The 25,899-nt window shown below is 36.1% G+C and overlaps 1 protein-coding gene across 2 annotated transcripts; it reads right to left on the bottom strand.

The window, feature by feature from the left end:
• Positions 1 to 1,402: 1,402 nt before the first annotated feature.
• On the bottom strand, positions 1,403 to 24,881 carry LOC754161 (low-density lipoprotein receptor-related protein 4). Of its 2 annotated transcripts, none has more exons than XM_030983387.1 (7): positions 24,766 to 24,881; positions 14,992 to 15,243; positions 14,407 to 14,572; positions 13,286 to 13,413; positions 6,445 to 6,738; positions 4,096 to 4,362; positions 1,403 to 3,210 (listed from the first exon to the last, which is right to left on the bottom strand). In XM_030983387.1, exons 1-7 carry the CDS (start codon positions 24,827 to 24,829, stop codon positions 3,062 to 3,064), a joined length of 1,320 nt encoding a protein of 439 aa, XP_030839247.1. In that variant the 5' UTR covers positions 24,830 to 24,881; the 3' UTR covers positions 1,403 to 3,061. The 2 variants fall into 2 exon arrangements, with proteins under 2 accessions (XP_030839247.1, XP_030839248.1); XM_030983388.1 differs by having other exon boundaries at positions 1,403 to 3,207; positions 24,766 to 24,878.
• Positions 24,882 to 25,899: the final 1,018 nt, after the last annotated feature.

Genomic DNA, 25,899 nt, shown 5'->3' with positions numbered 1-25,899 from the left:
TAGGACCCAGAATGTACGTATCTTTCAGTTTAATCTTTTACGAAATGTACCAAATCCTTGTTCTCCAAAATTTGCAAACTACAAACTACCAAAATAATAAACAATTAATTGAATATATAGTAGACTGATGACTTCAGCACTTGGCCAACTATCATCTGTTTTTATCATTAAAACTACTTTTGTTTCAGGGCCTTCCAAGATTCTGGTTTATTTTGTTTTGCTTTCATTAGCATAATCAAGATTTATATAAAATGTTATATTAACTGCATGTGTGGTAATAACGACTCTTTTCGTTAATATAAAAATACAATAAGGAAAGGGTTGATTGTTTTATAAAGGTGCAATAATCTGTTACATTGTGTTTACGGTAAATGATATGAGTACGCATGTCATAGAAGGTTCCCGGCAAAGGATAATTCCTCAAATGCCCGATTTTCGAAATATGATAAAAAATAGTTGAAGCGTGTACGGCTTACATTCATGGTACATTTGCGTGTACCCATACCCATCTCTGTGTGCCGTGCATCTTATCTTCAGTATTAAAGCCTAGTTAAAGGTACTATGTCCCTTTTGCAGCCAACCTCAAATTAAGTAGAAATTTGCAGGAATTATGAATATGTCATGTATGTCCTATCTGTGAAATTTAAACGTTAGCAGTGTCCTCATATTTAAATTATGCAATGAAACCTGTTTACTTGCTAGAATTCACTGTCAGACACTTTTGAGTGACTTTCTTCTTTGGTAATAACATACATGAAAAGAGTTGTCAAGGGTACATGAGCATTTGTCTACATCAATAACCCATTTCCTGTAATGGCGAAGATTAAACTGATTGAATCTTTGCGCAGCATAAAACGTATGACCATTCGGTACAATTGTCTGAAAATCGAGACTATTGGGCTCTTTAGCCCTAAAGTCGATTTGACAACTAATAGTCGTTAGTTTCCCATTTGAAGACATTTTCAAGCCCCACCCTTTTTAGGGAAGTTCTAAATTAGTATTATCTTTCAAATGCAGTTGGAATTTAACTTTTTCATTATTGGGGCCTGCAAAAGAGACATAGTACCTTTAATGTTCTGGTCAGTGATTCCAGGAAGTAATCATTATACACCATTTCCTGTCATGCCTATGCGTTACCTTAGCAACCAATTCCCAATAAAGTCATATTTCATTTTAATCAATGCGATCATTACTCGACAAGAACTCTTTGTCAATGAAATATTATGTTTTTGTCCCATCACGGATAAAATTTTCACTTCATCTATCGTGAATGCCGGCCAACCCGGCTATGGATAATATCTCGGTCTTGGTTCCAGTTTCATTACTAAATAAACAAGGAATAGTCTAATAATAGTGATGCAGATAATGAATGTAAATATGTATATCAATCATAAACATTGTATTTTTTTTTCATCTTGTATTTATTTATTTGTTGTAATACATATAATTTCTACAGAGAATAATGTTATTTTCGAAGATGTATTGGCTATGTTGAAGGAATTCTTACATTAAAGGATTACACGACATCAAAGAAATACATTTCATTTCCTAAATAAAAAAACATTTTTTTTGACATAATACATAGTAAATTTTAATCGCATTTTCCTTTATTTATACTTTCATGAAAAAGAACAATTTCTAAGTGAATAATGCATTTAACAACACTGCTTCCTAGCATGTATATTTAGAAGTTTAATTAATATCACAGACATGCACTTAATAGAACCAACAAAACAAATCCATATTACAAACAAGATCTTAATAAAAGTGGTATACAGTGCATTTCTACTTGAGATTTTTATTTTTATTTACACCAATATGTAAGCCAATAATATCTTGACGACATGACACAGATACAGCACTCTAATTCACTCTAAATAAATGAGTGGATAGTCATGGCACAGCAATCTGCGAAGTGAGAGGTACACGTTTATGCAAAATGAAGTAGAAAGGGTGGGGGGAACGGAGAAGTAAAGAGATATAGAACGAGAGAGGGCAGAAGCGCATAGAAGAGCGAAAAGAGGCCATATATTATAAGGAGAATGAAAAAGGAATGCCTCTTCGTGATAGGGTTAATTGCGATTTATACACACACTCATCCCCACCAGGTATATAAATGACATCCGATACCAAGTCCATGCGCTGGTTTATAACGATAACTAGAGGAAGAATGTACCAGGTAAAGTTTCTTGCTCGTTAATCAAAGAGTTTATTATCTTGTTCACAAGTCGTCCAGCGGAACCGTACGTCGTTGGACAGATTTGACTGATTTGATACGATAAAAAATAAGAGCAAAAATCCTCATATAGCTTTCCAAATAAATTTGCGTGTATAGATAGTTTATAAGCAACAAGGTGCTTTGTTTTCAAACCATTCCAAATTCTGTTAACAAGCTCATGAAAAGATAATGAAATATTGGATTGCAGAGCCTAAACTTTACCTGGTAAAGTAGCCTTTATATCTGATATATAAGAGTATTATAAATGCATGTATTGTAATTTTTATGTGATTTTCATATGAATTCATTCGTACTATATAGGAGTATCAGAACATTCCGACTAAATTACAAACATGGAATTCTCTACTAACGTAATCCATATACAAAGTTATATATATATATATATACCACCACATATTTTACTTAAATAACAATGATTTCCAGACGCATAAACAACTTCGATATCGGAAACTCCTCAACCTATCCTTTACACTCAAACCGCAGTACAATAGTGAAAGATAAGAACTACGTCACTGATGGGCACATCGCCATTTTTTATTCGATTCTACGATAATTTTCCCTGTAAAAAAAAATCCTCCGGGATCACCGAATTCCAAAAATTAACACTACCTAGAAAACTAAACCTAACCTATTAGAAACTTTACCTTACCTTCTTACAAACCTAGCCCTATTCATATCTTTATTATTCAACGACATAGACAATTGAGCAAGAGCACAGCACCACTCTTTGTTTTCTGCATTTTCTCGCCGTGGCTCTGCACAGGTATTAAACGACCAACCAGCTTAAATGAAGAGGGCGAAGATGTGAGGACGATCAATGACCTATTTGAAGACGATGAGGAAGAGGGTGATGCAAAGGACTAGAAGAACGGAAGAACATGAGGTGACGAGCGCAGTGCTACCCGAAGGCTGTCCCGTAGTCGGCTGTCCCGTAGTCGGCTGTCCCGTAGTCGGGGGCAATGTTTCATCTGCTGAGACAAAACAAACATCATAAGAAAAAAATTAAAGAGAGGACTTAATTATTCGAGCGAGGTGCGAAAGTTCGTTCTTTTTAAAAACAACAATGCAATGGCGCAATGAGCAAAATAAAATTAGGGGAGTGAGTCAGTCACCACTGAAGGGGTACTAATTCTCCCACGTATAAGAAAACTATAAATTTCGCATTACGCCAGTGCAAAAATGCACTATATTGATGATATAATATAAATAATTAATATCAAAAAATATTGCCTTGTATAAACAAAACTAAATAATGATATAATGATGATAAAATAGTAATAATAACAAATAAATATATAATTACTAATAATACTAATTTAGAAGGAAAGTATATAATTTTGCACCACATAGTCAGGACTACTGCTTTACTTAGCCGATACTTGAATGACTTCAATAGTGCGTCAGGACAATGCTGGTTTTGGACGGGCATTCAACCAACAGTTATAATAATTCTATTTTGCAAACACATTTCCTGAATTGATCGATTGTTGCACACCTTAAGAATAGCCTAATACTGTTTTTTCATGACAATCTTGTTGGGGGGGGGGGGGGTCACCTCGTTCAATCAAGCAGCTAATCATTATGATAAAATAATCAAATAATCTTAAGAAGAACCACAACAACGACAACAACAATGATACTTCTAATTATAATAATGATGACAAAAATAACAATGGTAACGCCAATAATAAAAATGATATTTATCATAATTATAATATGCATCAATCATGATAATTAATGATCATAATTATGATAATCAAAATCTTAAAAATTCAATAATAACAAAAATGAAACATAGTGATGATAATAATGATGATAATAATAATAATGATAATAGTATGGGAAAGATAACTGACCACTAGACCTGCGCACTGTCACCGAAAATTGGCAATCATCTGTATTTCCTGCCGCATCACTGGCCCGATAGGACAGCTCGGTTATGCCCAAAGAGAAATCTCCTCCATTAGTTCCTGTTCCCTGAAAGACCATTGTGGGACAGCTGGACCAGCTGTTGAGTCCGGGCTCGGTCCATGAGATCGATGACGCATTCGAAGCGTTCTCGTCGATGTTGACGACGATGTTGTCAGGGCAACCCTCGATGGTAACAGGTTCATTATATGGAGCTGTTAAATAAAATACATGGCTTTAATATCAATCGTCGAATCTAATTAAATAATACCTAAAAAAAAAACAAGTTTACGCGTGAATTATTCTATAATTCCAAATGATATTTAGTTAAATGTGTATGTGATTGGTAAGTTTACTTTTCTAGTAATCATATACCGTCAAAACCCTCAACAGTAAATCACGCATTATTAATTGTAAACGGCATGAAGTGACAGTTTAAGAAACCAAATTGTCCTAAATAAGTGGATGGCTGATTCGTTTGGTTTATTTTGGTTTTGAAAACATATGGAACGATTTTTGAATTAATAATTGCTTAAAATACCATCATTTCTTTCAAGCACATACGAGACCATTATCATGATGGAAGGTCCACACAAGACTTATAAGCAGGTATCCTAGTTTGCAACTGATTATAGGCACATTGACATTTTCTTGTAAGAAGTGACAGAGGCTGCTAAACAAATGTCAATGTGCATTTCCAATAACAAATTGTGGCTATTAAGTTATGCATGATCTTTCAAATTAAAATCATCGTATCATACGAAATAATAGAATAGAGCTTTTGAATGACGTGTATCAAACAGAAATTATCGTCCCAATTAATTATTTCAAAAGACTTAATTAAGTAAATGAAACAGCCATTTGCCTTTTTTGGGTCAATTTGATTTCCAACATCGCCTCTTTGGGTGTCTGAAATCGGTCATGCGTGATTTATTGATCATATTTTGGTGTTGTATGAAAGAAGACAAAATTAAGGTTTTTAATTTAGGTTTACAGTAATAAAAAAGTAATTTTGAATTATTGATTAATTTACCATTTAACTTTTACTTTTCTTTTTCAAGGATATCCTGTATAATATTTATCCGATTTCACTATTTAAACAAAGAACTTTCCAGCTTTTATATTTTTAGTAATACCAGGGGTGTTTCACAAAGAATAAAATCGATTTTAAGTTGAAATTCACTATGGCAGGCCATTCATGCCACTGTTTGATCTCATCATTGACTACAGTAGTATCAGTCTCTCAAGAGACGTACAAATCATGATCACAAATTTAACAGAATTTAATTTATTTAGTAATTCTTTAGTGAAGGACAAAATTGTAATCAAAAGATCATTATGGTGAGAGAAACCAGGTGAATAAGTTAATGTTAGTCTTTGTGAAACACCCCCAGGTAAACCGCGGTCTTCGCGCTAAGTAACCCTAAAACTAACCCTTACTGATGCAAAGTCAATGGATGCAAATTTAAAGCTAAATTACGCTACGGCTATTTTTTCATATATTTTAGAAACAACTGATTATATAACTCTGTAATATTTTGGTAAACTTTAAAAAGTACAATAGGCCTACTGCACTCTATTCCTGCTATAATTATTTATTTCTATGTTATGTATTTTGCTTTTGTTTTAGGCGTGGTCTAGTTTAGTGTAAGAATTCAATATAGTTTTATTTTTTCGAATAATTAATAATAGATATATGATATAAAATATATGATTAATTTGATATTTCACATGTATGTGCAATTGTTAATTATTGCATTATTGATTTTATGTTTTTACACTGTTATTGCACACAGAAGCAGTGCTTTCTTGGAAAGCAGGTCCACTGGCTTCCAGTGGAACTGAATGAAACTACCCTGTTGAAAAAATAATGAATAAATAAATAATAATGCCACCTGGCTGGGCAAAGAGTTGCGTATGCTCAGATGAGTTCTCATTAAACAGACTCACTTGAGAATTTGTTGTATCATGTTATCTGTTTTGTGTTTCTTAAAATAATATAGACAGGCAGATACAGTGGAGAAAAAACGAAATAGCAAAGTTATATTCTAAAACACCAGAGGTTAATAGCTCTCAAAAATAGTGTCATTTGTATATTCATGTTTTTATCCAGAGATCTGGGGCCCGTTTCATAACACTGTTTATCTATAACAAATGCTAAATTTCTATGACAAATTTGCTCTCAACCAGTCACATGCCATGATTTCAGTAGCTTATAGCAGTAGCTTGTGATTTGTTATTGATATCAAGTTTTGTGAAACGGGGCCCTGACGCGGCCTGAAACACAGGCGTCTTACTGTGTGATATGATCCGAGTGGTCAGAGGGCTGATGACAAGCTCGTCGCCGTTTAACAATGTCACCGTACTGTTGTGAATCGTAAGAGTTGATGACTTCATATCATACTCGTTGATCAAGCCCGTGAGGGTAAAACTCGGCGAACGTGACTGAGCTGACCAGAACAGCTTGCTGCCGTACTTGCTGAGGGAACTACCCATTGTTTTTTCGGAGAATACTTTGATGATTCTATTGCCACTCCCGTCTAGATTCGTGACGCCTAATTTAGTCTTTTCCGTGTAGTAAAACAAGCGGGCTGGTATAAGAAATAGTGAGAACAAATATTAGATGAGTAATGCACGCTACACACAATTTGTGAATAAGGCCATTACCCTTTCTTCTATTCAACGGTTCTTTCTGGCAATTTTGACCGATATAAAAGCCTCAAAACTGACTACCCCTCCCCTTCAAAATAAAATGAATATACATATATATCATAGATATATGCCATAGACTTAGTAAATGATTCTTAGTAAATAATAGTCATGCTCATCTATAAAAGTGTACCCAATATATTTGGAATAAAGGGATTATTCATATTTGAGAGGTAAAATATCATCCAATATTGGGTACACTCCAATTTCAAATGTGTAATGTTTTATCTTTCATAATGGTTGCAAAATATGGAAGTGACGACAAACTTAAGGTGTCGTCACTAGATTTATATATCTGGTGCTCGATGATCAGTGTCCCAGTATAAAACCTGAGTAAGTGTACGATTGAGTTTTAAGATTGATTGCACATAGTGATCAATGCAATCAATCGCAAAAATCAATAGCACAATCCATTGCTAAGCTTTATGTTATGGAATCCACGGAAGGGATCTTTGATTGTCAAATAACTTAATGCTCGTTGCAGACATGAGGTGTAATCATATTTGCATTATTTTTTTTCTTCTCTGCATTAATCATTTCCTTTATTAAGGCAACCCGTTAGCGTGCCAAAAAGTAAAATACAACATTTAAACCGTTAACTTTACATTAATTTTTGGACACGGTGACTCTTAGGTTGGCGAGTCAAAGACACAGTCCTACCATAGCAAATAAGGCCTTTTCGATTGTGTCGACGAGAACGCCGTCTACGTCCAGAGCGCGTGTTCACCCAGTTAAGCTATGGTCACAACCCCCAAAAGTAGCCTGCTCGGCGGCCGGGCGGCGAGTTTTTAGCCAATTTCGCCCGGGCACCGATCAGCGGCCGCCCGGTAAGCGTTATTTTTTTTCTTCTGCGGCACAGATTGGAGTTAGGTGCGTGTTGAGCCTAAGGAAAAATATAGGGTTAGGGTTAGAGTTAAATCAAGACCTCTAAAATAAAAAAAAAAAGCCCCAATCTGTGCCGCAGAAAAATGACGCGCCCGGGAACCACTTGATTTTTGGGCATCGCTCGGTCGCTGCTGAAATTTTAGCGCGGAGTTAAAATTCGGCGGCGCCTGCTCACTTTTCACTCGCCGCCCAAAATATGCTCGGTGGCCGGATGGTCGCCTCCCGAACAAATCGAGCGTTCGCCATCGAGCGATTTAGGTCAAAAATCAAAGCCGGTAGGTCAAGGGCTGCTGACCGATCGTCGCCCAGTTACTGCCCGGTCGTCGCCAAGAAATCGGTCGGTCACTGGGCGGCGAGTTCAAAATCGGCCGGCAGCCTTTGACATCGCAGCTTCGATTTTTGACTTATATCGCTAGACGGCGAACGCTCGATTAGGTCATTGCCCGGGCGACGACGACCTGGTCACCGAGTGTATTTTGGTGCCCCGCCGATCACCGGCCGGCCGACGGGCAATTTTTTTAAGATCAGCCGGTGGCCGGTGGGAGACCGCTCGGGAATCGGTGGGTCATCAGTCGGTCACTGGAGAAGCTCCCCGATTTCGCCCAGTTTTTACCTAAAATCGACCGGCGATCGACGGGAAATCGACAGAGCACCGCTTAGGCATCGCTTGGGCTTTACAGCCTGCTCAATTTTTCCAAAAATCTCTGGGTGATGTCTAAATTTCAGCGGCGACCAGCAGGATACAACTCGGTCGGTTCCATTTGAAAACGTTTCGATTTCAGTCAGCGCCCACTCGCCGCACTAGTGAACAAGATGATGTGACACATTCGTCACATCCATTACCCCCGCCCGTGCCACTTTAAACGTGGTCAGAACACGAACCGGCACAACTAACTTCTACTGGCACAGATAGTTAGGTACGTACTATACAGAACGGCGTTCTAGTTTGATCTGATCGTTAAAACAGAGGTGGACACGCCCGCCCCCCTCCACTCAGTTTTATTTAGGATACGCATATGCATGCGCCCTCCTTTTGAAAACACCCCTAATAGTGGGGGCTGTTAGGGATATTTTGGTGCAGATTCTTCTAAAAGCACCAAATTTGGCCTAGATGTATATTATACCATATTATATACCTCACTTAAGAAATCCAGCCACCTGATTGGTCGAAATTGCATTCATAAACTTTAACTATTCCTGTAAAATTCCCGGTAAAATTCCAAACCCATGTAATAGTTCAAAAAAATAGTTCTAAAATCCCGGCAAAATTCCAGTTACCATGGTTACAGGGAATAGTTCAGTCTTGGTGAAATACCCATAGTTTTACATATTAAAGAATGGTTTGAGGGATCGCGGATACCGTACGTGTGCGAAGAATTGGTCGGCATTTTTAGTACGGCAGTCTCTCGATTCAAGCAAGGCAAAAATGGCTGAAGACACTCTCCCAAGATTTCAACTTCTGGATGAGGATCAAATGCGAGACATGCTGAGAGCAAGAACACCAAAAAGGGTACGTGAAATCTTCCATATTTTTTTTCAGTAGGCCTAGATCTAGATTCTAGTACGCGACAACCAGATGCTGGTGATTGTACGTCACGGACAGATGTAGATCCTTCCCGTAGAGATTACACACATCCCTATGCATTTCCATTGGCCATTGCGCACTCATGCTAGATTGGTCGATGTTTTAATTACCTGCAGAGATTCAAACTAATATTGCCCGTGATCCTAAAGGTGATACTCAATACGTGAGGTGTCATATGAAAGCGCAGGTTTTTCTCCATATTCCCCACAGGGCCAGCCCACCCCCAAAATTGTAAAAATATCTTGCTTAGACTAGAATCTAGATCTAGTCTACTCTCAGAGAAACACTCATAAAAACAACCGTGCAGATAAACTAGAGAAAGGCCAAGGTGGTGTCATAATTTTTTCGGATATAAAAGTATTAATGACTGTTTTAATATTCGAGAAATAGTTGTTTTTATACGCTCTCGGGAAGGTAACAATTGGGCTATTGCCTTTGGCACGCCTCGGGCAGTAGCACAATTCTAACCTTCCCTTGAGCGTATAAAAACAACTATTTCTCTCAAAGCAGTCATTAATACTATACTATTACGATTTCTGCCGGACGCCAAGAAGGGCGCCCTCTGGATATGCCATATTGGTCAAATCCAAAATAGCCGCCATCTGAGTTACAGGTCAAGCGTAGTTTCAGAAGGAAAAGGACCAGTATGATAAAAGTTGATGAATTCATGGGGTTTCCGGGGTCGGATAATCTGATTATGATGTTCTTTTATTAATAAGCGAGTTCGTAATTGCACACTGCGCATGCGCCAAAATCGGGAACGAACTTTTACAAAGGTCACATTTTTTTTGTGTGTGCTGGCCTTTCCTTTGTGAATGATCACATCTGACACGTCAGTCATCGAAAATCATTTCTGAAAGTCGGAAGTGGTTCTTTATAGTAAACTTTACCTGGAATCTGGTCATCGGTAAAGTATTATCGGCATTATCGTGATCCAAGTTCCCAGGGACTCGGATCCACGGACACTTTTTACTCTGAAAAACATATCCTAACTTCCAAAATTGTACCCACCAAAGCAAGCGTTTAATGGATTATTACTTTATTTAGTCAAGCAAATTTATCTAGTAGGCCTATTAAAGTCCTTCACTATTTAAAATAAAGCAAACAATAATTAAACTTTATTTAGTCAAGCATTAGATAGGCTGAATAAATGAATATTATATTTATTAATTATACATTGCCTTTAACGATTATTGAAGACGAAATATAACTTTCATTAAATTTCGTTTTTAATGATATTACTGATTTATTTAGTCAAGCCAATTTATCTAGTAGGCCTAAACACTATAAAACTGTTTATATATTCTTCGTGGTGCGAGTCCCCCTTGCGTGTTAAGATCATCAAATTTCACATAGAGGGGACTTACGCAGTAGCGGATCCAGCTGGCGGCAAGAGGGGGGGGGGGGTCCTAATTCGTGAGAAAATATTTAGCGGCGACTCAGCCAGCCGGTGAATAAGCAATTAAAAAATATATATATATTTATTATCATTATTATTATTATTATTATTATTATTGCCAGTGGGGGGGGGGGGGTGGGGGGGGGGGGGGGCTGTCGAACACTCTTGTACACGTCATGTGATTCCTGACTGAACTAAAGGTTTATAAATTATGATTGCAGCATGAGCTAAGTCCATCATTTTGTGTGCCAATATCTTAAAAAGAGAGTGCAATCGCCGAAATTTATTGTAATGGTATGTTAATCTATAACGTACACATTTTAGGTTTCTCTTCGAATTCTGCGATTTTGTAAGAGCTATGGTACTTTTGTTTTTATCGCTCCTAAATAAGCGATAATATAAGTAGTCGTAATAGTAGCGTTTCAAAGTTTCAAAATTCAATCAAAATTGTCTAGGTTAGTGCAAATATCAAAATACTTTTTTGTTATTCAATCATTATTTGTATTGATTCTTAATGATTAATTTAATGTAATAGCTCATTGAGTTTTAAATGGGGCCAAACATGACTAATTACATAACAATGTAAGAGCGATTGTTTTTGAGGATAATACAGTTTAAGCTGTCCGGGTTTTTGAAGAGTATGCTTCAAAACAAATAACCAAGCTGTTTATTTTTGTATTCATGGTCTGTTTCTACTGTTTATCTATTTTCATTGCCAACCCTCGAAGACGAATTTATTATGCATTTCACAGAGGAAAGTTTGCATAGGAGAACTATATGTATATCTATATATACATGTATGTATACATATTATATACAAAATATTTATTGGGCTCATTTTGCTTTCCAATAGATCCGTACAATATGGCACAGCTTTAGGGGGCCTGGCAGAGCCCCTGCCAGGGGTTCCGGGCGGAGGCCCTGGATGTTCTCGAGATTATTTGACTCTCAAGAGAAAGTGTCTCTAAGATATAAAGAGAGGTTATTTCTTAAATGAAATGAAAGGTCTCTTGAAAGTAAAATAGCCCTTTCATTTTAATTTTTGGAAACAAACTCTAACCCATCCCTTGATATTCAAATTGCACGGCTTCTACTGTGTGCTATTTTTCACACTGTCCCTGATCTATAAAGGGTGCTTTCTTTATTTGATCATCAACAGAAGCCAAATGCTAAGCCACGAACTTTTCGAAGCGTGACCAGATTCCAAGTATGCTTAAATGGGGGCATTGATGTATGTAGACAAAACAGGATTAAGATCCCATGCAACGCTTCGAAATGTAAAGAAGAATGAGAAAAATAAAGTCGAGATTCGACCTTTATGTCTAGACGTTGCTTAATGCATTTCGTATTGGTATTATCCCCCATCTGAGAGTGATTATAGACGTTATTTATATGGATGATAAAGATATAAGCTGTCCGGGTCTTTGAATATAATGCTTCAAAACATATTGAACGAGCTGTTTATTTCTTTATCCAAGGTCTGTTTCTACTGTTTATTTATTTTCATTGCCAACCCTCGAAAAACGAATTTATAATGTATTTCACAGAGGAAAGTTTGCATATTGATGAAACATATGGGCGCAGGCCAAGATTTATACCCACTCAAGTGTGAATTTGGCGCATCTTCCCTCATCTTCTTCAACCAGGAAATGGACTTCATTGTAGCTTAGGACAGGATGGTGACATAAAATTGATAAAAGAACATCATAATCAGATTATCTGACCCCGGAAACCCCGTGAATTTATCAACTTTTATCATACTAGTCTTTCTCCTTTTGGAACTACGCTTGACCTTTAACTCGGATGGCGGCCATTTTTTATTTGGCCAATATGGCCAGCATGACAGCCCCACTGGAGACCTGTAATTGATACAAGCAACATCATAACCAAATTCTCTGACCCCGAAAACCCCCTTACTAAGTAAACTTAGCCCTTTTCCTTTTGGAACTACACTTGACCTTTTACTCAAAGGTGGCAGCCATTTTAGATTTGACCAATATGACCAGCATGGCAGTCCCAAGTAGACCTCAAATTGGTAAAAGACAATGATATCCAGATTCTCTGATCCCGAGAGCTCCATAAATACATAAACTGTTATCATTTTAGCTCTTGTCCTTTTGAAATTACTATTGACCTGTAACTATCAGATGGCGGTCATTTTTATGGCAGCCCCAAGGAGACCTCAAATCGATGAAAGAACATCATGATCCGTTTAGAAGAATCTGCACCAAACAACCCCTATTTAGCCCTAACAGCCCTCACTGTAAGTCCGGTGTGTAAAGTCAATACGTGCCAGATTTTTGTGTACTACGAGTCGGACTTTGGTATGAAAAGTACCCCTTTACCGGAAACGCAAGGTATCCCTCCGTTCACTGAGTGGTAGGGGGGGGGGGGGAGGGGGCGGGCTGACGCGTTCTCGATTCTGGTAGTGTGGACAGGGAGATAACAAGGCGCGTGCGCAGATCGTCAAAATGACGTCATTATGTCGCAGTTCACTATGTCGACGTGACAATAAAAAAGGCCCGACTCACAACGAAACACAATTAAGTAAGTATCTTACTGGTGTCATCAGCACATTCCTCATTGAACATCCCCTCAGCATAGATGGGTCTCACAACCTCCTCGTTAGTGGCGTTTAGTGTTGCCTTGACAACTTGATTGACTAAGCGTGTTGACCAGAGAAGAAACCTTTCAAGATGAAATAATCATAATTTTGAAATTAGAGGTGTTGTGGTCTGCTGGGTATTTCAGCGGACTGTGGATCAGGTGATTCCTGGTTCGAATCCTTGTCAAGGTACTAATATTCCTTGGTAAGACCCCCTGTATTCTAGACTTCATGTAGAATTTCAGTGGCAGATTAGCTAAAGCCTGCGTACTTAATATGATACTCAAGAAATCGCAGTAGAGTTATTTATAAAGTATAGGTATGCTAAATCAATGGACATACTGTTGATTGCAGCGTGCTCGTGCTTCATTCGTACCAGTTGATTTACCCAACCACTTAAGAGTATTATTTAGAAGAAACTGAAAGAGATTATGTAAAACTACACTAATAACATGTAGCTTGGGCACCTATGACCACTTCAATTAGTATAGTAGCCAAGGCTTCATCCTTTTATGTGGACTTTCTGGAGCCAAGTGATTTTTCAAGAAAACAAAAATTCCTGCTATTTGCTGCTTCAGGATCACTAGAAAGAAGATATAGGTGAATGTGGATAACCAGAGGTCCTATTCAGTGAAGGATTGGCATAGTTTACAGATCTGGAGTGGATGGAAGCTTACATACAACGTGCAGTGGTTTGTAGAAGCCTAATCTACATCTTCTGGGCCACGTAACACAAAGGTATGCAATTATTTACACATTTGAAACAATGATTCTGATGGGTTTATAGTCAGCCTTGTTAACAATATGTCCATTATAAAACGATAATTGTATTCACCCATTGCCATCTAATATGATGATAATAACAATTTTGTGTATTCATGGAAGCCTCATCCGATTAATGTCTTGTCAAAAACCGGGATTGGATTCGAACCCTCAACCCATGGTTTGATAGTCAAGTGAATGAACCACTATATGCTTCGCACCTCCATTTTGCAATTTATTCCAACGTTTGTGTTATTGGGCCCAGATTAACCCCAACCAATGAAAATTTTTATCTCAACTTAACTAATATTTACCCACTGACGGGGTCCACCAAGATTGAAGTAGGTTGCGCAAAACTCGTATATTTGAAGAGTTCTTCTACCGAGCTACCGTCGAGATTGGCACGTGAGATAGCCTTATCATTATACATCGTCCAGTAGATCTTCCCGTTCACCAGATCGAGAGCGATAGAATGAGGGGCTGAAATGAGTTCAAACGATAGATCAGTACAATTTAATGATAATAATAATAAGAATGATGATAATAATAATATTATTTTACATCGCTACTTTATCACAAGATCGATTATGCACTTGCAAATTATCTTCATAAATAAGATTCATGGTGATGGGCAAGCTTTGAAGGTGCCAATGACGTTGTGTTTTATCGGGAGGGATTTGTTATGTTATCACCCTGTTTTTCAACACGTTATATCGTATTGCATGTGGTGTGTATGCGCCGGCTATTAATTTTCGAATTAACAATGACAGAGAATATCCGCAAAGTATATCACGTTATTACCTTACTATGATTAATCATGGTAAATAAATAATGACAATTCATTGTAAAATTAATGGAAATATTTCACTTGCAAAGTAAGCCTATTGCTATTCACTCACAGCTCGTAGAAATAATGACTTCTTGGTTCGTGCCGTCAAGTTGGATTCGACTTATTTGACTCCCACTGAAATCATTCCAGTACACCATTTCATTCACTGGATCATAGTCGATTCCATCTATTCCACTATTCTCTGGAAGAGGTATCAGGTTGAAGAGGGTGTCCATGATGTTGGTATCATCCCGTGGTTCCGGTAGGGAAGCGTAGAGGATACCAGGGGTATTCGTATCACCAATAAATATCTGAGCAGTATCTGTGTAGCAAAACGATTGTGAAGTATATACAAAGAAAGGAAGATTACATGGGAGTCAGGAATACATTGATTATTAAAAAGCTTAACAAAAAGCGTCATTATTAAAGTCTTTCTTTCTTTTCTGAAGTAGGTAACCCTTGCAAATAATCGAGCAAGTTAGTTCTACCACACCTGGTAACATTTATACCCAGATGTTGTGTGTCCGGACAGGTTGTGTAACCGGACAGTAACCTTTAAAACAGCAATTTGAAGAAGTTGCACGCAATATTTCGTTAATCATCTAAGACGTATGTTGGACTAAATTATCCAGGACAAATATTAATGATGCTTAGAGCTAATTGGTGAATATTTCTCGTTAAATTCAAAAGCAAAAGAGAAGGCTTTTTGTTTGTTACGTGTGTCGGACATCCCCCCATCATAGTGACACGAACTGACTTAATGAATAAATAAATAAAAGAATACTATTACTACTCTCTCTCTAAAAAAAAATGGGAATTTTCGCTCTATTTTCACTTTCTTGGGAGTGGCGTCAGAGATCACTTGTTTAGGAGTGAATGCGATTGATTTTCGAGTGCTCTCAAAGAAGAAAAAAGTGAATGTTCACTCTATTTTCACTACATTTTCACTCTCCAGAGGAGTGACGTCCGTGATCACTCGATTTCTTTTAGAGAGTTCTACTACTACTACTACTACTACTACTACTACTACTATTACTACTACTTCTACTGCTTCTACAATCGTCATCGTATCTTTTTTAGCTCGATCTTACTATCTGTGCACCCAACACAAATTACCAACAACAACAAGTAATAAATAAAAAAATATATTTACAATAGTTTCAAAAATTCATATGTCAAACTATCAAAAAGTTTGATTTAAACAAAAAAAATCATTAAGATCATAGCTCACACCATTCTCAATCTATGCATAATAACAAGATTAATTTATTTAAAACCAATATAAACAAAAAGTGCAACGAATATAAAAATTGCTTTGTAGCAAATTGTGCCTTCCATGTCTATCACATTTACTGATGAAAACACGTTGTTTAATCACTAGAAATTATACTTATTTGAAATAAGGAATAACGTATAAACAAGACAGTGTTTATATATATTGTTTTTCATCAAGTACGAAACTTGTTCTGAGAACCTTTTACATGTTTTCCTGCTATTTGATTTTTTTTGTTAAAACATGATAATATCGTATCTTTATAATTATAAAGAGTAACAAACAAAAGGCTCGACAATCAAAATCCGTTTTTTGATTGTATAATTTGTTAAACGAATGTAAAGCCAATGGTTTGAGGAGTCACGTCAATTTCATAAAACTTTTTTTTTTTTTTTTTTTTTTCCCTTCCACAGGGATCCTTTATTAAATAATATGGTTCACATTATTATGTATACAAGAATTGATTTTTACATGCAGAAATTCAAAATAATATTCCTGGCCATTCAAAATATGATAAGAAAATATATTTATAGATATCAGTTACAAATTGAAGTTCACTTTTTTAAATAAATATCACAGATTTACTTGGCAAAATGATTTTAGAAGAAATAAACAATCAGAAACACTTTGCAAAAAGTAACCACTTTTTCACAAATTTCTGTTCTTTCAGATTTGTTTTACATATATACTTTTCCATGTTATAATAACACTTTATCGCTGACATTATGTTTTCAAAAACTGGCAAACACTGTTTACATTTGGCTGCAAAAACTTCTTTCCTGACTATAATCATAATACAGTTGAGGGCACTGTTATTATTACCGTGAAACCCAAACAACTTATTTTGATTTCTAAACTTAATTAGTACATTATTACGAGACAACCAATACTCAAGTTTAGACCATATTTCGGTTGTATGAATACAGTAACAAAATATATGTATAATCGTTTCTACACTGTTATTACAGAATGTACATAAGTTATCTGTAACTAATTTAAATCTTAACAAAGCATCTTTCATATAAAGAATTCTATTCAGTAACTTGAACTGAAACCACCTCATGCTAACATCGACAGTTGAATTAAAGGGAAGAAAATAATACGAACTCCATACAATATTGTCAAGGTCAAACTCCTGTTTCCACTTAGTAAGACTTTTACATTCCTTTATATTATGCTTCAATAAAGAACGGTATATATGTGCACAACCTTTTTCCACTTGTATTATTAATAACAATGCTTCCGGGATGATACATGTAGGTTCAATGACCTTTGTTATGACATTTTTTATTAAAACCAAATCGAATAGCATGACAAAAGCCATAATATTGAAGAAAGTTTACATGTACATTGTATTTATGTTGAAAATCAAAGTATGAGAGAAATGATCCATCCGTTTTTAAAACATCGTTAACAAAACGTACCCCCTTAGCGCACCAAGACTTATAATAAATTACGTTATCATTAACTGTTATTTTAGGGTTATTCCAAAGGGGTTGACATGCAATATCATTTACAGTGAATTGAGTAAGGTCTGAAAAGGCTGATAATACTTCTTCCCAAAATGGGTTTCGAATTGTAGTGGCTAATTCTTTGTAATATTCAGCCCCCATGAATAACTGAAGAGATGTATACGGTGGAGGTAAGAATGATTGGAACATATGAAGAGTGAAACTTTCAGAACAAATAAATCTTCTTATCCATGATATCTTAAGTGATTTACAATGCATACAAAGGTCAGTCACTTTAACTCCGCCTTTATTGTACAATTGACCCATTTGTTTCCTACTTATTTTATCACGTTTGCCATGCCATATAAATTCAAAAAAACGTCGATCGATATCCTTCATAATTTCTAATTTTGGTTCAGGAAGAGATAAAAATAGGTAGTTTAATTTGGGTATAAATAAAGATTTTACTATGGTAACTCTTCCTAAGGGAGTCAATGTTCTTTTCAACCATATCGTCATCTGACAGTTTATCTCTTGAACCTTTTCTTGATAATTGTGATTAACCATTTCTGATAATTTAACTGAAAAGTCTATGCCTAAGTACCTAAAATATCCCTCAGATATCCAATTAAGTTTGTACTCGTGTAAAATCTCTTTTTTGAAAGTTCTATTCTTCCCAATCCATATCACTTGAGTTTTAGTCGTGTTGACTTTGAGATTGGACATATTTGCAAATTCATTAAGTATTGTAAGGGCACATTGTAAATCCTGCATTGAACCGTTGAGTGTCAAAAGGGTATCGTCTGCATATTGTAACAGTTTAAGCGTTTTTCCATTCATATGCAATCCGCCCAAAGAATGTGAGTGTCGTATTAGGATCCCGAGTATCTAACTGACTAACAAAAAGAGGTAGGAAGACAAAGGATCTCCCTGGCGACACCCTCGTCCTATTTCAAATCTATCTGTACAGTGTCCGTTAACTAATACACAAGATGATGCATTTGCATAAAACAAGTTGATCCATTTCTTTACAGATGGACCGAAGCGAAAAAATCTAGGACATTGAACAGAAAATCATGCGATACGGAATCAAAAGTTTTTTCAAAATCAACAACAAGAAGCATGCCAGCTATATGATGTAATTCCGTATAAAGTAGCGTATCATATAATAAACGTATGTTTTCGCCAATAAAACGACCACTCAAAAATCCTGTTTGATTTTCATGTATCAAAAATGACAAAACGCCCTTGAGTCTGTTTGCGATGCAACTGGATGCTAATTTATAAACTACATTCAATAAGGAGATCGGTCGCCAATTTTTTAACAAATGTCTAGGTCTGTTTACTTTTGGAATCAAAGTTATTATTCCCATTTTTTGTGAGTTTGATAATTTCCCTGTGAAATACGCATAATTCAATGATCTTACTAGCAAGTATTTAATATCTTCCCAAAAGTAACGATACAATTCTACAGTAAAATCATCCTGTCCGGGGGATTAATTGTTTTTCATGATTTTTAAAGTGGAATAGATTTCGTCAACACAAAGTGGGCCTTCCAATAATGAGGACATTTGCGAGGACAACTTAGGAATGTCAGGGTAGTTTAACAATAATTCCAGATTAATTCCATCAGTTTCTTTTTCTGCATAAAGGTTAGAATAAAAGTTAAACACTTCCTTAAGTATGTCACTTTGTCTGTCTAAAATATCACCATTTTCAGCGGATAACTGACGTATTTCTTTATTGGTATTATTTTGTTTTTCTAAATTTAAAAAGAATTTAGACGGTTTTTCTCCAAACTCCATCCATTTAATTCGTCAGATATTATCAATTTTTCTTTCTAACTCTTCAATTTTCTTTTCTAGATCTTTTTCCCTGTTCACATTTTGTTTTTTTGGCAAAGGAGGCATATGATATTGCTTCCCCTCGTATAATCATCATTAAAGTTTCAAAAAATAACTGATCATTTATGCTAAATTCACACTCGCCCACTATGCAACCATTCTGGTCAAACTTTGCTTCGTCTTTAGCATAAAATAGAATAGTATCTTTTATCTTTTTCTTTATTTGCGAAACAAAATCTTCGTCTTTTAACAAGGAATTATTAAATTTCCGAAAAAACAAGGACCTCGTTTTATCTGATTCAAACTGAGACTCATGCGAGTTAAAGAGTGATCTGTTCGATAACCTGAAAGAATATCGACATTGTGCACTAATGAAAGAAGTTCTGAAGAAATCAAAAAGAAGTCTAATCTACTCTGTTTAAAAGGGGTTGGTTGCCGCCACGTATAACGTCTTTTATCAGGAAATCTAATTCTCCAAGGATCACATAGATCTAACTCAGTCTTCATTTTATTGACTTGTTGTTTAGCTCGCGGGTTATTAACATGCAATTTCATAAAACTTGTTGATATAGTAAAGTATGATCCTTGTTCTAACGCATAATTGAATAGAAATTTACACGAAAACTGTAACAGGGGATTCTGTCTGTTTAAATTGGCTACTTAGAAGCAAGACATTTTAGGAATATAATATATATATATATACATTCATGGCTCGTGGATAGCTTCAGTGAACAATAATCAAGTACCCGACTCTTCTGCATTTCCAGAAAAACCTTTCTATTCAAGGAATTTTAACTCACTATTTCTCGATTAAATCATCACTGACATATTTTAGATTAATATGTCATTTGTAAAATGTCATGGAGATATCTTAGAAATACATTCTAAAGTCAAAAAGCAAATTAAAAGTTGTCAATAAGATTGTAGTTGTAAAGGATAAATGAGCAACGTTACTCTCCAAGCAATAGGCATCCTATTCTTTTTTTCTTGTTTTCGTCCTCACTAGAATGTTCTTTTTTTCTTGTTTTCGTCCTCACTAGAATGTTCTTTTTTTTCTTGTTTTCGTCCTCACTAGAATGTTCCTTTTTTCTTGTTTTCGTCCTCACTAGAATGTTCTTTTTTTCTTGTTTTCATCCTCACTAGAATGTTCCTTTTTTCTTGTTTTCGTCCTCACTAGAATGTTCCTTTTTTCTTGTTTTCGTCCTCACTAGAATGTTCCTTTTTTCTTGTTTTCGTCCTCACTAGAATGTTCTTTTTTTCTTGTTTTCGTCCTTACTAGAATGTTCTTTTTTTCTTGTTTTCGTCCTCACTAGAATGTTCCTTTTTTCTTGTTTTCGTCCTCACTAGAATGTTCTTTTTTTCTTGTTTTCGTCCTCACTAGAATGTTCTTTTTTTTCTTGTTTTCGTCCTCACTAGAATGTTCCTTTTTTCTTGTTTTCGTCCTCACTAGAATGTTCCTTTTTTCTTGTTTTCGTCCTCACTAGAATGTTCTTTTTTTCTTGTTTTCGTCCTCACTAGAATGTTCTTTTTTTCTTGTTTTCGTCCTCACTAGAATGTTCCTTTTTTCTTGTTTTCGTCCTCACTAGAATGTTCTTTTTTTCTTGTTTTCGTCCTCACTAGAATGTTCTTTTTTTTCTTGTTTTCGTCCTCACTAGAATGTTCCTTTTTTCTTGTTTTCATCCTCACTAGAATGTTCCTTTTTTCTTGTTTTCGTCCTCACTAGAATGTTCTTTTTTTCTTGTTTTCATCCTCACTAGAATGTTCCTTTTTTCTTGTTTTCGTCCTCACTAGAATGTTCCTTTTTTCTTGTTTTCGTCCTCACTAGAATGTTCCTTTTTTCTTGTTTTCGTCCTTACTAGAATGTTCTTTTTTTCTTGTTTTCATCCTCACTAGAATGTTCCTTTTTTCTTGTTTTCGTCCTCACTAGAATGTTCCTTTTTTTCTTATTTTCGTCCTTACTAGAATGTTCCTTTTTTCTTGTTTTCGTCCTCACTAGAATGTTCCTTTTTTCTTGTTTTCGTCCTTACTAGAATGTTCCTTTTTTCTTGTTTTCGTCCTCACTAGAATGTTCCTTTTTTCTTGTTTTCGTCCTCACTAGAATGTTCCTTTTTTCTTGTTTTCGTCCTTACTAGAATGTTCCTTTTTTCTTGTTTTCGTCCTTACTAGAATGTTCCTTTTTTCTTGTTTTTATCCTCACTAGAATGTTCCTTTTTTCTTGTTTTCGTCCTTACTAGAATGTTCCTTTTTTCTTGTTTTCGTCCTCACTAGAATGTTCCTTTTTTCTTGTTTTCGTCCTTACTAGAATGTTCCTTTTTTGGTTTTTAAATGAAGGACTACATCTATCTGATCAACGTGTCGTATTAAGGACGTTTAAGTCGAATGAGACATCTAAAGCACAAATGTGCATGTGCCATAAAAAGGAAATGTATCAATTTTTATTAGTGGAAAACAGTTGCAATTTATTTGTACTGAATTTACCAAATGCTGTTTTATCCATCACACCTATAAATCTTCACAACTTTTTGTTCATCCACTATAGAATATTCCTCAAACTTCGTTGTTGCAGGTTGTCGATAATATCCCTGTGTTTATGGAGATCGCCTTGATGCTAAAGAAAAATCACCAAAAAGGTCGGATCGAGAACTCATAAAATATTCTCGAACTTATGAACTTATACCTTATACCTTGGAAATATACCTTGGAAGTAGGCATTTAAAGTAAAAAAATTATTTGCCTCTCGTTGACATTCGGAAGAAGAATCCATATTTTGATTCATGTTTAGTGGCGCTATACAGCAATTGACAAACATGGACAAGCAGGCGCGGATCCACGGGCCGATTCTACCGGCCCAGCCCCCCCCCCCCCCTAGCCTCCAAAACCGGTAACAATAAATAGAATAGTAACGTAAATTTTACCTTAAAAAAAAAATATTTACAAAAAAAAACGGCCCCCCTGACCACCCGACCCCCGACCCCCCCCTCCCTGATCACCCTCCCCCGACCCCCCCCCCCAAAAAAAAAATTACACTTTGCCCCACCCCCACCAATACCCTCCCCCGCACATTCGCCGTTTGCTGGCTGGCTGATTCGCCGCTAAATATTTTCTCAAGATTTGCCCCCCCCCCCTTATGCTGCCGGCTGGATCACATATGGGTCGTTACTGTTACACTATATGGACAGATTGGATAGATGTGTAAATCATTGAAATTATAAGCAATATACGATGCGAAAATGATTCTTCTCTAACTTCCGGATACCAACCTAGGAATTGTTGTTGCTTCCTACGGGAGGCAATTACTCACTGCTTTTACAAAATTCATGCGTGAGATTTGGTTATTTGGTGAGTCCAGGACGCAATAACGCAACTTTCAGCGACACTTGCTTCACTTATACATGTATTTATTGCTCTAACAAACAAATCTGCCATAATATGTGAGAGGAAGAGATGATACGGTTTTCGCTTGTTTTATATTTTTAACATAATTTTTATTTTCACCTATAAAATTTACTCATGAAAATAAATGGTCAACATTAAATTGTTAGTCTTTAGCGTCTCATTTGAATTAAATATTGCTTCAGACCATGATGTTCGTCATTCAACAAAAATATTGTGACCGGCCAGTGACATAAATGCGGCATCAAAATATGTGTGCTTCTCTGACCGTAATTAAATGCCCAAAACCCCTGAGCTTCCAGGGGCTCCGCCCCCTGAACCGGCCCCCACACCAATTTACGCTTCGCTCGCTACCCTCTCTCTACCTGATCGTAAATACTTTAGCCCCCCACTTTGATAAACATTCCACGGGCCCTGTTCATATAATATATACGCATAAAACACTGATCTTTGTGATGTCTTTAGCTTCTTCTCCCCTTGCAAACGAAAAAGAAAACAAGGTCATAAAAAAGGATTAAGCGACAAATAATGATTGTGGTTAAAATTGATGCAAATATTTGTTTGAATGAGCACTGCTATTCACCAGAATCTTATTTGTAAAAACAACTTTTACAAATCTCAGCCATGCTTACTGAGTTGAGACGTTCCATTCAATTTAAAATGATCTTACAGCACAGTGGCAGAATTGCATGGCTGAGATTTTGTAAAAGTCGTTTTTACAAAGAAGATTCTCGTGAAAAGCATTGCTTATTCAAACAAAATCTTTGCATCAATTTGAATCACAATGATCAATTTTGTCGCATGATCCTTTCATTAAATAACCTTTGTTCGCAGGGGGAGAAGAAGCTATGTCACGTTAAGAAATCATAAAGATCAGTTGTTTTATGCGTATATACATAATGAATACAGAACAAAATATTGATTATGAGAATGTCATTTTGGAATACCTATATAAATATACCAGATCTTACTGTGCCAATACCACATTGTATATAGCCCTTATCAGTATTAGTATGGTGATGATGATGATGATGAACAGCATTTCAGTATAATGCTTTTCCTCAAAAACAGTTTCGCTATTTTTTTTAGGGTTGAGACGCTAAGAAATGGTTTCAAATGTACATTACACAAACCCTGAACCATTGCATAATGATGGTGGTTCCCTCTCTCTCTCTCTATTATTTTAATCATGCACATATGTGCTTTTACCCCCCCCCCCCGATCATTTGCCGTTCACCGGTGGCTGATTCGCCGCTAAATATTTTCTCAAGATTTTATCTTCTAAAAGAGTAGATCTAAATCCTTCGTATGATGTGCCCCCTTCGAATCGCCGCAGAGTATGCATAAGCGATCAATCAAACGTTTCATTGTTCGATTTTGAGACTCAACCGCAGGGTTAGTGTCCTTTGGTAAGGCATGTATATACTTTCCCCTGATCCAACCCAGGGGGTGTTTCACAAAGATCCTAAGTTGAACTTATCTCTTAGTTGGAAAGCCATTAGCATCTTTGCAAATATTTTTTAAAAGTTATTTTAAAAGGCATACAAAGTTGTTTTAAATCATTCATATTTTCTCTTATCCTGGGAGATTTCATGTTCTCGATGGGGAATTTATGAAAAGTCTAACAAATACTTGAATTTTTGCTGTTGAATATATTTATTGCAAGGCTACAAATGGCTCTCCATAATTGTTAAGTCCAACTTAGAGTTAAGTTCGACTTAGAATCTTTGTGAAACACCCCCCAGGTGTAATAACTAAAACGTAAGAAACAATTATTTTATGATTGATTTCAGAGTCTTGCAGGACATCAGTCGCTTTAAATGTTTGCGTGTTGTAAATGTAGTTGTATTATTTGTAATTGGTTAAGAGTTACTGATACTTACTCATGCGAATACGAAAGATTGTGTAGACCAACACCAACACATGCCACATTCCTCCACGCGCCATCTTGGAATTATCTCCCGTAGAATAATATGAACTGCGTCTTCTCTGTGTCTACCAAAACTGGCTCTGGTTGGGAGAGGCAATACAATTTATGATTCTTGAGAACGGGCTTGGAATCTTAAATAATGTTTACCAGCAGCTTTCATGATCTCATGTTACACCTGAATACTCCTTGAAGGCTAATGGTCGAGGATTGGTCAAATGATATTACTGAATAGCCTTGTGATAGATACGAGGGTATTTCGCTCCAGATGATTATTAGCACATTCGTTGAGTCGATTTGCAAAAATCACGGTTGCAAAAAAGTCCAGTCGACCTCTTACCTTAAAGGTAATACAAAGTTTTGGGAAATTTTGAAAATTGGGTGGATTGTGATTCTTTACAATTTTGATATATTTGGATGCCCCTGTGAATATTTTATAAACACGAAAAAATTTAGCCCCTAAAGCACTTCTGCTTTCGAGATAAATTGAATACAAACATTTACCAGTGCTCCCGGTAAATTTTGATAAATTTCCAATAGCGCCTACGGCCGTAGAATGGTAGCTGTGACCATGAAAATCTCAGAATATGTATAATTTCCAAATGGGAATAGCGAATCGGTCGATTTTAGTCAAGAAACATTGTTTTATAGATTAATTAATATATCTTGACCTTGAGATGGAGCTATACAACATAAAGAGTTTATTATTTATAATTTCATAACATTACACTCGATTTCAATCGCGACAACGATCACTGAATATTGTATGATCGCATATGCTTCAAAATTATGTTCATTTGAACCAATTTCATGACCACATACCAACACTTTGTATTACCTTTAATCTCTGTACAATATGGAGTGGCATACCAAGGGCGAACTGCCAGCATTAACAATTGGATCATTTCATGACAAGGTAATGATCCTGTATCAATTAAGGTAGTACGTGATCAATTGCAGATGAAACTCTCACTGAGATCTTTGCATGGTGAGCAGATTGTTGAAACAAGACAAACACAATAAGCCATGCATGAAGTCTTTCGTCTACGGCTGATTGTGAAAAAAACGCAGTTAAGTCTTTTGTTAATTC

This window comes from Strongylocentrotus purpuratus, unplaced genomic scaffold (genome assembly GCF_000002235.5).
Source record: "Strongylocentrotus purpuratus isolate Spur 01 unplaced genomic scaffold, Spur_5.0 spur5_scaffold_13, whole genome shotgun sequence".
Lineage (NCBI taxonomy): Eukaryota > Metazoa > Echinodermata > Echinoidea > Camarodonta > Strongylocentrotidae > Strongylocentrotus > Strongylocentrotus purpuratus.
The sequence above is the reverse complement of the archived record's forward strand: the minus strand, read 5'-3'. Positions and strand labels throughout refer to the sequence as shown.